The sequence below is a fragment of the Aspergillus viridinutans genome (genome assembly GCF_018404265.1).
Source record: "Aspergillus viridinutans IFM 47045 DNA, scaffold_7, whole genome shotgun sequence".
NCBI classification, from domain to species: Eukaryota; Fungi; Ascomycota; class Eurotiomycetes; order Eurotiales; family Aspergillaceae; genus Aspergillus; species Aspergillus viridinutans.
In genome coordinates, this window is record NW_025091223.1 from 2,040,077 (window position 1) to 2,053,124 (window position 13,048).

General features: G+C 45.7%; 5 protein-coding genes across 5 annotated transcripts; 4 read left to right on the top strand and 1 right to left on the bottom strand.

The window, feature by feature from the left end:
- Positions 1–2,784: 2,784 nt before the first annotated feature.
- On the top strand, positions 2,785–3,654 carry atfC (bZIP transcription factor atfC; the record flags this gene model as incomplete). Its single annotated transcript, XM_043272274.1, has 1 exon — positions 2,785–3,654. One exon carries the CDS (start codon positions 2,785–2,787, stop codon positions 3,652–3,654), a length of 870 nt encoding a protein of 289 aa, XP_043128209.1.
- Positions 3,655–4,317: 663 nt separating this feature from the next.
- On the top strand, positions 4,318–4,899 carry Aspvir_009123 (uncharacterized protein; the record flags this gene model as incomplete). The annotated part of the gene is made up of 1 exon (XM_043272275.1): positions 4,318–4,899. One exon carries the CDS (start codon positions 4,318–4,320, stop codon positions 4,897–4,899), a length of 582 nt encoding a protein of 193 aa, XP_043128210.1.
- An 860-nt stretch (positions 4,900–5,759) lies between these two features.
- Aspvir_009124 (heat shock 9/12 family protein) lies at positions 5,760–6,144 on the top strand (the record flags this gene model as incomplete). Its single annotated transcript, XM_043272276.1, has 3 exons — positions 5,760–5,793; positions 5,847–6,039; positions 6,102–6,144. The coding sequence occupies 3 exons, from the start codon at positions 5,760–5,762 to the stop codon at positions 6,142–6,144; spliced, it is 270 nt and encodes an 89-aa protein (XP_043128211.1).
- A 1,340-nt stretch (positions 6,145–7,484) lies between these two features.
- Positions 7,485–8,425, top strand: Aspvir_009125 (SDR family NAD(P)-dependent oxidoreductase; the record flags this gene model as incomplete). Its single annotated transcript, XM_043272277.1, has 2 exons — positions 7,485–7,551; positions 7,599–8,425. The coding sequence occupies 2 exons, from the start codon at positions 7,485–7,487 to the stop codon at positions 8,423–8,425; spliced, it is 894 nt and encodes a 297-aa protein (XP_043128212.1).
- Positions 8,426–10,167: 1,742 nt separating this feature from the next.
- Aspvir_009126 (uncharacterized protein) lies at positions 10,168–10,658 on the bottom strand (the record flags this gene model as incomplete). Its single annotated transcript, XM_043272278.1, has 2 exons — positions 10,168–10,244; positions 10,292–10,658. The coding sequence occupies 2 exons, from the start codon at positions 10,656–10,658 to the stop codon at positions 10,168–10,170; spliced, it is 444 nt and encodes a 147-aa protein (XP_043128213.1).
- Positions 10,659–13,048: the final 2,390 nt, after the last annotated feature.

The window sequence follows — 13,048 nt, forward strand, 5'->3', positions numbered from 1 at the left end:
ATCTGGTCCCTGGGCCCCGTCAGGTCAGGCAGGCTCACAGACAAAAGGGCAAACACGAGGACCACTGGACATGCTGGGTCTCGAAAAGAAGGTACGGAGTAGAACTACTACTATAAGAGGCGGACAGGACAGTACCTGGGGATCAGCGGTGGGAGGGGAAAAAAAAAGGACGACGGGACATGAAGTTGGTTGGTAATAATTAATATTTATTATTAGCATACATGTATTTTAACTGAAATTATGATTTATGATTTATCCATTCCTGCTTTACAACAATAATCTGCAAGAGAAGAATATCGATCCTACTGCCGAGTCATCTAAGAAATCGTGCCAGGAGCGTCGTGTGAGTGGAAGAAGCGTGAATAACCAGTGGGGCCTTTTCTCTAGCCTCGTGGACAGCAGCATCAAAACAGGTCGCTTGATTGGAACGGAAGTTGCAGCCGAGAGAGGAAGTGCAAGAACTGAGCCCAGGAAAAAAGGAGAGGAAAAATAATGGTCTGTTCCTTGATCCCACTTAATTTATGCAAGGGGTCTTTTCCCTTTTGGAGAAGATCATGCCTTCGACAGTCGCCGCTTGGGGTAGATAGATGTATTAATTAGTATTGGGGAAGAAGTCCAAATTTGCTTGTATTTGCCACGGAGACCCTCTTATGTATGGCGATTTCCTTTATTGGGAGTACTGTCCGATGTTGACCCTTCCTCCCCGAGGTCTATATAATTTTTGATCTGTCTCATCAGATCTCTAGGTCTGCCACGTCCGATTCCACTGTTGCTGCACATTCTTAAGACTCAAACGGGGCTTGCCTATGGCAAATTTACTACCACTAGCATTTGTTTTCCCCCCAACAATGTGGCTTTGATCTGTCCCTGGATTCAACATGGGTGTAGTTTGTCCTTGGCACAAATACATATACTCCGCGCATGGCCAAGGTCAACTCAACCCTTTGGCTGTCAGCAGGATTCTGTAGAGGAATCATGTTATACCCGCCAAGGGACAGTCGGTTGACCTGCTTCCAGGGTACTACCCTGAGAAATGTATTCACGTGAGTTGTCCTATCTATCTTGTATGACTGAACAACAAACACCGACTCAAACCCCCTAGAGTAGCCACATCCAACCGACCGTAGTATTCTCCAGCTCATCCCATTGAATCGTTTGCTCTGTTGGATTCGAGTTCGCGGTATCCCACCACTTGTCATGTACAGGTACAGGAGACTCAACAGTACGGGGTTCTGGCCGTGGAATGGTGCGTAGATCCATGTCTCATGACGTCAAGTTATGTCGTGTGGACGGGAAGGTTTCATCAAGTGGCACGAGCAGCCGTGGTTCACTAGCTACGTGCAGCTTGGACCCGAAAGAATGCCGAAAGAAAAGAGATCCAATCTATCTAGGATCCTGACTATCTGCGCCACCTCCGCGTTATCATCTGCACTTTCATCTTGAGAGTTGACTCTGCATTGCAGTATCCAAGGTGCCTCTCTCTGTCCTTCTCTACTCCTATACGTCGTACTTGCACCCAGCATATGAGCATGATCGCCCAGGATTACAGTTCGGATCAGAATCAGGATTTACAAGCAGATACTCAGCTATTTCCACACACTTTAAGCTTCTCTCCTCGTTGAGCAGATGGTTCATGTTCTCTTTTGCATGCAGTTATGCACTGCTGTGACGTCAACCAGCGCCTCCTATCCGCTGTCCTACCGGGTAATGGAACTCTGAAATTCAGTGAAAATCGATGAATCAGACCACTGGAGCCCGGGTGGCCGAAACAAGATCCAGCGAATCAGAGGCTGCGGAGTTTTGTTCAGGTTCCTTGCTGCGGAATTCGGTGTCCCTTCCTCGACGACGAACTCATGTGGCTTAAGTAGAACGGCAGATCTTCCCTTGAGACTGGCGCAGCATTGTTTCCTGTTTATATAATTTGTGGCATATTGACGTTGCCCTTTGCTCATGAGGCTCCTCGACAGAAAATCATGAGCTAGGTAGCTTAAGGTTTTTCATCTTGAGCAAGAAATCCACGAAAACGGGCTGTCAATTACCTTAGTCGATAACTCTCAATAAGAAATCCACACACAGGCCCAAGAAACGGCTGCTGGTTGGTGAGCCAAGAAGCTTGGTCCCTCTGATCAGACACTAGCGCCATTCCGGTTGCTACATCCGGCCAATCATGACTATTGTTGGGTCATCAATGTAACGACATTCTGTGGAACAGCAGCTGTCAAAAGGATTATTAGCCATACTCTCTGTACAAGAGGTAATTTTAAAATATTATTCCTTGGGTAAGGTAGTTTGTCTAGTTGCTGGTTGTTACTAATTGGGGTTAAAGCTCTCCTCCTTGGTTCTGAGCTTGACTGCTCTTTAGACTTCCTTCAACTCCGTTCTCAGGGTTCAGTTACATCAAGATTGGCGGGAGGGGGAGGCATTTTGGTCCAGAACACCCGAGTAGTAGGAAGCATTCTCCAGCACCTCAAATAGTCCTCCAGCTTTTCCAGCAGGTTTCCTTGGGATGTCTCAATCTTTAAAAGAGAGTGACCAACCGGTTCGATAATCGAGACTTGGTGGTTTTCAAACAATCTTGTACAGCTACAACCACAGCTACCGCTTGAGTACCAATTACTGGCTTATATATATCAGCCTAAGGTATTCAGTTAGGCTTCTGCCTCACTCTAGCCGTGCTCCCATTACACAGTCTAAACCTTCGTTCATCTCTGTCAGACCAGCTGTCCATAGCTCAATCACTCAGCTGCACAGCTGCACAGCTCGAGTATAACTATCACCTGCATCATGACGACCACCACCCTTGTTACCGAGCAGACGGTCGTCGGTGGAGCCAATGGCAATCTTCTGGACTGGGCCAGCCTCAGTCCAACCGCTCTTGCCTTGCCGCCAGCGGATTCTGCCACCTATGAACCTGTCCTTCTGAGCGATGAGGATCTCCATGTCCTCGATCCCGCTTTTCTTTCCAAACGCACAGACACCAATCACTATAGTAATAAATCCGCATATAACCAGCGTCCGGAGCTAAAGCCAGCTTCCACCAATGAGGTCGCTCCAAATATCTACTCTGCTCGACCCTCCCGCTCATCCATCACCAGCCTTTCGTCGATAACTTCTACTTCTACTTCCGCCACTACAGAATCAGACATCACTTCCTCCAAAAAATCTTCAAAACCCAGCAAACGCAACTCAAAATCAAAAGTATATGATAAGAACGACCCCCGTCGCGAGAGATATCTCGAGCGCAACCGGCGCGCAGCCAGCAAATGCCGCCGCCAGAAGAAAGAGCGCAACCAGCAACTGGAGAACCTGTATCGCAAACAATCTGCAGAGCAAGAGCACCTTCTCTCGGAGCGCGACCGGATGCGCTCGGAACTGCTCTCTCTGAAAGATGAACTGTTGAAACACGCGCAATGCGAAGACCCGCCGCTCAAGTTCTACATTGCTCAGATGGTCGAGGAGGCCGGTGCCGCTGTTGCGCCAGCTAGACCAATGAGTACCTATTCTCCTGTGTACTCTGAGCAGCAGGCGCAGCACCCGATGTTTAACGATGATGATGTCTTGCAACAACAGTCCCCGACAATGAAGATGTCCATGGTTTCAGACGCACCGTGGACCGCGTCAGGTGGTGACTTTGTCGATTTTGTTCAATTGTGATCAGTTACAGTACCCTGGTAGTAAGTTGTGTTTCATGGAGTTTGATCCTGGCGTGCATCGGATATGTATTAGTTTTGGAGTCAAAACTGTCAAGCCATATGGTGGCTGCTACACTGTCTATAAACGGAAATAATATGGCACTGCATAGCGAAGCTGCTATCAGTCACTACATCATTCCTCAGGGCAAGCACATCGTCAGCTATCATCAGCCATCATCAGGCTGTAGCATTGCTGAGTCAATTGACCAATCATGAGCTCCATCGTGAACGGGTCATGTGACAGACAACGTCATCGAGACGATTGAATGCCTGAGGCCTGAAATTCCCGTTTTGAGCCGAGGTGTGGCGAGGTCCTGAGGAATATCTTCCTGCAGCCATGGGATTGGATATGCCTCCGTTCAATGGCTCCAAACCGGCCGAAACTGCAAGGATTGTGGCTGATCGGATCGGCCGATGCCGCAACCCAACCCGGAAATGTTGACAGGACATGGGATATATATAACCATGTCATTCAGATATGAAAGACACTCGACCACTGCCAACCAACCCAGGTGGTCGAAGAGTAACTGACCCTTCTGCCTCCTTTCCCATCAAGGCAAATCGGGGCTATAGGGCTTGTTTCTTGTCATTCGTTTACATGTCTGTCTGCTTGCTCTCGGCCCCGATGACACTTTCCTTAGGAACCACCTCGACATCGCAAGGACGACCACAAAAACAAGATGCGAGGATACTGCACCTAGACGATCGGTCGCAATGGCTCGCGTGGAAAACCGCTGAGATGCTCTTCACCCTCCTCCTCAACAAGCAACTGCGCCGGCGCTGGCTGCTAGAGCATAAGCATGCGCAATCCATGCCGGTCTCTCAGAGACTGCGTCCGATCGCGCTTCTCGAACCGATCCCCACGCCGGCGGGTTGGTCCAAATCGAAAGGGACGAGTGCTGCCGAAATGGAGGCGCTCAAGTACCGTGTGCGGCTACTGCGCGCCAGTGCAGAAAAAGGCAAGGAGCTAGTCGCGGAGATGGAGCGGAGGATCCAGCGGGGCGATCTGCCCGATCCGACGAGCTTCTGCCATTCGTGCGTCGCAGTCGATGATCGCGAGGTGTTTCTCACCAAATGTGGGCATCGGGTCTGCCTAACCTGTGTGCGGTACAGTACGGATGACCAGGGGCAGTACGAGTGTTGCATTTGTTTTGCGCCGACCAGTTTTGTATCTCGCAGGCGGACGCTTGGGCCACGGCGACGGTGATATTTCCGTGTGCCAGAGCCTGCAGACTACTTGACTACTGTTTCGCTCTTTATTAGTTATTGTGTCGCTCTTTATTAGAGTGGTCGTTATCAGAATGACCATTAAACTACTCAAATACAAAACAGTCTAAATCATGAATCTACAATCCTGGAGGCTCCATGGCTGACGTTCTGCAACGATTCATGCCTGAGTCAATACTCCAGAAATAATTAGTCAGGATCTGTCTACTTATTTTTGGGATGATGGTTATCCGACTCGGATGTCCAACTTGGGATACCCAGAAATTGTGACGTCATTGAATACATAATAGTAGTCGAATTGAGCCATATTGAGGCAATAGCGTCCCTAGACGTATTAGGAGTTCTAGAAGGGGTTGGATATGTTTCTTCTTTGCAATGAGCAGGTACTTTGTCAAGGTACACATATCTCGTACCCGATCGAGGATAGAAATGTAGATCGAATGACATATGAGTAACTGGGCCCCTGCAGGGAAGCTAGGTTAAAGTTATCGGGGATCTACAGCACTTGCCGAGGATCATAGTGACGTCGGGAATCATCAGATCGACCATTCTCACCCCTCACATCAAGTGGCAAGATGCAGCCCAACAATGTCCTTCCCCGGAAAAGTCATGGTTCATGAACTCAGCCATTGTCTGCTCTATCCCTGATCAAGCCGTGTCACATGCAATGACGTCTTGCTCTCTACCTGGTTGATGGTCGATTGCATCCGGAGACATATAAGAAGGGTACTTTTTCAGTAGTCGTCTTCTCATTGCAGAACAGATCATCAAATCAAGAAGCATTTCACAGAAGTCAATCCAAACACAACTTTTACGTTTCAAACCAACACTACTATCAACATGTCTGACACCGGCCGCAAGGATTTCTCTAGCAGTATGTTTCTTCACAACCCCCTAAGCAACAGATGGGTTCTAACTCCGCTACAGAGGCTAAGGAGGAGATCACTCCGGATTCCCAAAAGTCCACTTGGGACAAGGTGAAGGAGACTGTCACCGACGCTAGCGACCGTCTCACCGGCAGCGCGCAGGGCGACAGCCAGAAGTCGTACTCCCAGCAGGCCTACGATTCCATGCGTGGCGAGAAGGACGACCAGGTCCATGGTAGCAGCACTCAGACCATGTATGTCCCCCGCATCTGGAGGAAATCTAAAACTGATCAGGTGCTAACTTGTCGGGCAACAGGGGCCAGAAGGCAAAGGATGCTACGGGATTGGGTGACCATTAAGTTATGAGAATTGAGAAATGACCAACTGTATATTAGGTAACAAAGGATTATGACTGTTATTTTAATTTGATGGATATCAATTGTACACATATGATCAATACTAGCCGACCCTTCCACCTCAACGTAAGCCTATTTTCCCATATAAAAGCCTGTATTTTAAAGGTAGATATCTCAACACTATAAGCCTGGATACTTATAAAACCTAACTTTAGTACTAGGACCTCAATATAGTATAAAGAGAAAAAATTCTGTAGCTTCTCCTAAAGTTAATAGTATCTAGTACTGAAATACGTACACAGAAATAGGCTTCCAGTATTATCTTTATTATTATGAAATTATGAAGCCTGTGACTTTACTATTATATAAGTAATTCTTGGTTATACTTTACATATTTGAGGGGTAATATTCAGTATATTATAGACTATATACAGTATACTCGAAATATATATAAGACCTGGACTTTATATATACGGATAGGATAAATATACTGTCGGAATAAGTAATAATATTAATATAGTCATATACAATAGAATACACACCTTTTTATAAAGATTTTTAATCAATTTTATAGCCTCTATTGTGGTTATATTAGTTAGAAATCTACGTATTACATTCAATGAGATGGCTCCTTATGTTGAGCTGGCGGGGTCGGCCTATCACAGGGTCGCCCGTGAAATTAGGGAAGGTCAGTTATTTATAGATAGTAGAGTGTTAATCTCGATCATGCTAGGAACCAGTTTATCTGACAGTTACTCTTCGACTGCTGTGCTAATTCAATGGAATGTCGAAACATAGGCACTGAATGCTGCCTACAGACAACATATAAAATGTTAAGACGACTATGGTTTAATTATATATCATCAATTACTTCAATTCCAATGCTTCGTTGTCGAGCATTCAACTAAGGTACTAGCTGCCATGTACAGCTAATTAGTCCTTCATAGATCGATCTGATATGCCATCATGCGATCAATGTCTGCGGTACAACCAATGAAAGCAAAAAGATGTGATTTATGATCCTCATGGATATATTTGTTTACTAATATGTTAAGGGAATATACAATATGAGACTCATTGCTCCATCTGACAACTACGTCATGCTGATGAAGTCTTCAACGGTTTCAACTTCTCCACACGGTTGCATCTAGACTCGCCACTGAGCCAGGTTTTTGGCTTCCATGCATCGAATTACACCAACATGATGATAGTATGCATGGCTTTTTGAAGGTTTGCGACTATATAGAGCCAACGGCAGTCCCAACCGGATCAACAAAGATCGACCGACAACGCACTCACCACATTTCCACAAATCAAGACCTATTGCATAGAAAACAATCAACATGTCAGACGCTCAGCAACAGAACCAGCGTTTCAAGCTCGAAAACCTCTTCAGTGTCAGGGGCCGAGGCATGTTGTTCCTATCATCCACATGATATAGATACTGACCAGCACAGTTGCCCTCGTCACTGGCGGTGGTTCCGGAATCGGCCTCATGATCACACAGGCACTGGCTGTTAACGGTGCCAAAGTATACATCACCGGCCGGACGGGAGAAAAGCTCAACCGTGTTGCAGAGTTGTACTCGCAGAACATTCCCGGACAGATCATTCCCATCACCGCCGATATCACCAGCAAGCAATCCATCCAGAAGCTTGTCGACGAGATCTCGTCCAAGGAAAAAGCACTGCACATTCTTGTCAACAATGCCGGCATCTCTGGTCAGAAACATGACACTGACAGCCAGAGCGCCGAGGAACTGCACCAGAAGCTCTTCAAAGATGAGGCGAACTCCTTCGAAGAGTGGGATGAGATCTTCCGCACCAATGTAACCCATCTCTATTTCACCACCGCTGCTTTCCTGCCGTTGTTGAACAAAGGAACCGACATCGAACACGGCTGGTCCAGTACCGTCGTCAACATCAGCTCCATTTCAGGCATCATCAAGGCATCACAACACCACTTCCACTACAACGCTAGCAAAGGGGCCGCCATCCATGTTACAAGGATGCTGGCGCATGAGATCGCCTCCTCCAACCTGAAGATTCGGGTCAACAACATCGCGCCAGGCGTGTTCCCCTCGGAAATGACGGCCAATGAAAGCGACGAGAAGCAGAAGAGTTCCCTTCCCAAGGAGAAGTACGATGGTAAGGTTCCTGCTGGAAGACCGGGCAAGGATGAAGACATGGGCAGCGCTATTCTGTTTGCCGTCTGCAACCAGTACCTGAACGGGCAAACTGTTGTGGTTGACGGTGGCTACGTTCTTGCTACTGGAACTGTTTAAATCATGTATTGTATGATAATGAGATATGACTCGAATGCATGGGACTGTCTTTACCTTTTAAAGTGTGATGGTAGGTGACATGGCATTCTTATCCCGCAGTCTGCGTCTGATCGGGGAAACTAAATCCACATGAATGATGACATTACCACGTTGTCCAACAGCAGAAAACGGGATTCTGTTTTTCACCAGGAAGTAGAATTCTTTGGCCATTGTAGTCTAATAACAGAAGACAAGCGGATCTTGAAATGAGAGGACGAAATGACAAGGTATATGGTTAACACAGTAGAAACAATTTCATGCTAAGTAAACATAGATCAATGAATGTCAGATAAAATGCATTCAATTCAAATCGTTGTATCAATCAAAGGTCATCCAGCTCCAATGTCCATCGCACCCAGCCTATTCTTGAATCATATATCGAGGGTATTATTCGAGCACTTCGAGACGAACTCTCTTTGGTCATTGTTAGCAAAAAGTCCGACGAGGGATTGGGGTACAGACATACTCAGATGATGTGGCTCAACGGCTGCTTCTTGCTCGTCTATCGCCATTATGCGAATACGGCTGATAATGCTCTCTGATCCCTTGTAAACTAGGCTGTTCTCTCATTGATGGTCGAGGTCTTGCGTAGTCAGAGTCACTCGCTTTCTGCTGTGCTCGTTTGTTTTTGGCGAGGAAGAGAGGAATAAGGAGACACATTTTGACTCGATATGATCACGTTTGATATTGGAGGAGATGCGGGAGGGCTGTGGATTGTAGTTGTCTGATGCATGGTCAGGCAACGGAATTGACCTCCTTATATAGCTTCCTGGTCAGGCTGTCTGTCATAAAAATAGCCGAACGCCGTGTCACGGTCATGGCCACTTTCACGGTGAGATCTAAATCTCAGCCTTGTATCGAACCTAAAGCGAAAAGCAAGCATCTCGTACCGACTAAGCTTTCGAAGCAATCTTGGCTTGGGCTGTGCCAGGCGATCAGCGCTAAAGCTGCGGGGCTGGGGCCGCTTGCGGCCGCTTGGGGCCGAACGATGTTTCTGGGGCTGGATATGTTGTTTCAGCCTTTCAGGTCCTTTTCTTAGCCTTGAGAAGTTGAGATTGTCTAGGTGCTTGTCGATCGGAACTCTCTGGCGGTAAACGTGGCACGCTCTTGCCAAGCGGGTGGCTGTGCAATTATATCTGCAACTGTCAGCAGTCGTGAAGCTTATTCTACGTCCTTGCTATTTCTTCAACGGTGTTGATTGGTGATAGAAGAGGAGAAGCTTTCAAAATGGGGGCGAGTAATCTGCCTTGCTATTATAAGCGAACGTGAAATCTACGCAACAGCCTGTCTGGGACAGGTCAAGTGCATAGAGCATGTACATGTACTTCCTTGAACAAAAAACTGATTTGCTCAGTTTAGCCCCCCTCATCCTATGTTCGGCATCTTCAGTCGCACTGATCGCTGGGATGGATATACGGCGTCGTATTGTCCATCGATACCGACCTATAGTGTAATTTCGAGGACATTGACAGCATGGCAGAATTACTTCTAGTGGTCGGTTGTAGCATTCGACAGCGCCGTGATGCGAGCATTTCATTACAGAGAAACGCCATAATACCAGACATATTGCAGTGCCTGGTTATTTAGATGCGCAAAGGAATTAAAGAAATGGAAATTGTTGGAGACAGCCATACCCAAACAATAGATTAATCACTATGCATTGTATGAACAGAGCAAGAAAAATGCACAACGGGCACAAACAACTATAAAACACATTGAAGAAGAGTAATACCGCCCGACACAAGGATCACATCCAAGCCTGACACCGGCGTAGTGCTCCCTAAGAAAGATCAGCAATGCTCGACGGCAGGTATCGCACCGACATACCTAGACTTGGCACGGATCCATCTGAATTGACTTGACTCAAACAAAACTGGGTGTAGGAACCCAGGACAGTTTGCAACTGAGACGCTGCATCAGGGCATAGCGCCGATGCACAGTCGGCGATGGACGGCGCATTCCCATTACTCGAGGTAAAACTGCCTGATTGGCAGATGCAGTTAATGTCGGATGGCTTGCTGCTGGTGCTGGCACCTTTGCCGCATTTGCCTTGAGCAGGATTCGTAAAGAAGTCGTTGAAGCAGGGTTGCATGCATGAGGGAAGACTCTTGACCCATTTGTTGTAGGATGTGGATGAGCTAGCCAGCACGGTAGCACTGAATGTGAGGAAGAGGAGAAAGAAGATAGATTGCATGCTGACAGAGAGTTGAGATGATGAAGGGGAATATTATTCCTATACTGATGAGAATGAAAGACTGGTAGATAGATTTGTCCACTGGTTGTTTAAGCGTGATTGCTGACGATTTTCAACATCATGCTGACACAAAACACAGAGTTTGTTCCCCTGAGCCGCATGATCCAAGAGGAGGGCAGACCCTGACCCATGGCCCAGAATTGCTGTTGCTGATTGGTGGGTTTATCAGCCAAGACCCAACGGTTAAGAATTATTGGTCTGTGGTTATTGGATACCTGTGCCTTAGGCTCACCCTCACTGCTTCTGTATTGAGGGTGCGCCGCACCGTAACCATCAATTACACCATAACCACCAAATTAGAAGGAAATCATATTTTTAAGGCTATTCCTAATATTAGTCTATATTAAAAAAAATTACTATTATCACTAGCTGCCTCTGCTGATGTATTTGATACCTCATTCTCTTATATAGATACTAGTACCGTAGTTTCACCTAATCTAATAAAACTATAAAAACCATAACTAATAGTTTTAACTAAACTTAAATTAGTTTTACCCTAATTCTCTAGGCTAGGCACTGAACCCTCACTGCTACAAGTTCAGTAAGGGTTGGATTTGATTTTATGGTTTGGTTATGCAACTCTACCTATAGCTAGAAAGAGTAAAAAGATAAAATAGGCCTCTAGGAGTCTATAAGGTACCTGATATTATCTTTTTCCTATAATAATATTCTCCTCAGAAAAACGGGCGTTCTCTGTAAGGATCTACTTAACAGGGTAGATAGCCTGTTGACTAAGTAAGAACTGGTAATAATATACTAAAGTATCAATGTAGTAAAATAGTATAGAAGGTAGATCATATTAGAACAAGACTAATCCTTATCTTCCATTACAATGTCAGACAAGGGGGCATCCTCATATACCTATGTAAGGCCTTCCATGATGTTAGGGTGGTAATGCGTGAGTGACCTATTGACAATGTCATATGTACAAAGGATTATACCACCCAGGTCGAAGGCGTAGCCCAAACTTAATCCATTACATTCTCGGAGCGATCCGGACGCAAGTACGCAACTTGCCGAAGTCAGTTCTAATCCTGGCATAGAGATTATGCACCCCATCTTCTGCCCCAGACTTAATCCATTACATTCTCGGAGTGATTCGGACGCAAGTACTCAACTTGCCGAAGACAGTTCTAATCCTGGCATAGAGATTATGCACCCCATCTTCTGCCCCGGAGTTTGATCAGGTCAAATGCCCCAGGATTCTGGGTGTATTTACTAGCTAAGGAGCCTAATAGGCAGGCATGGGCCAAGGCCTGATGGAAAAGAGTATGTTATTAAGATAAGTGATTAAGGTAATGGAAGAGGCAATAGCATAACTCCCTATTCCCTAATGGATGCGCATAGTCTCTGAAAGAGGAGATAATGAAGCACCTAAAAACATCATGGCTAGGTGAACTGTGAAGCTGAGATTTCCCTACCCATCTGTGCCGCACTTCACGACTCAAATCCTCCCCCGTAGTTAATTTTCCCCTGTTCTAGTTAATGACCTGCTGGCCTTGCTCCTACTGGAGTGACTGTGAGGACTCTGGCTCTAGCGGAGCAAATTACCTGCGTCATTTTTGCCATTCGCGAGTCTGTGACAGATCTCTTGCTAGTGAGACGGGTTACAGTTCAGCAAGGTCTCGGGGGATGTAGGGCAACCTTAAGGTGAGTAGGTGACTACAGGTCAAGGTCGGCTGAGCTGTATCCTGAACCTTAAGACCTTATTAAATGTTTCTGATATATTAGCTCAGCAAGGTCTCAAGTTAGATCTATATATTTTAAGACCTTATTCAACTTTTATTGGGTTTGTATTTACTATTTAACACCTGCTTATAATCTATAGACCAGGTGTAATATAGAGAAATCATCATATAGTAGGGATTCAAATTAAAATATATATCTCTAAGTATGGTAGGATTGATATCCCTACTATATGATGATTTTTCTATATTACACCTAGTCTATAGATTATAAGCGGGTGTTAAATACAAACCTAATAAAAGTTGAATAAGGTCTTAAAATATGCCAAGAGAAAGTTTAACAAGGTCTTAAATCCCATGAGATCCATATAGATGAACTTTCTCTTGGCGATAATTCAAGCCCTCGAACTTTGATCTTGCTGAACTGTATGCCCCTAGCGAGGTAAGGAAGGATGCAGTAATTTGATTTTTTAAATTAGCTTCAACTTCAATTCTATAAAAGCCACTGCATTCCCCCCTATAAAATAATATTCAACTGCTTCATCTGCATTGACTAACTGATAACAAGACTTTTTGGTTTCTTTCAACCCACACTATGCACTTCATCAATTTGCCAATCCTTACTTTGAGCTACTTTGCTCTTGA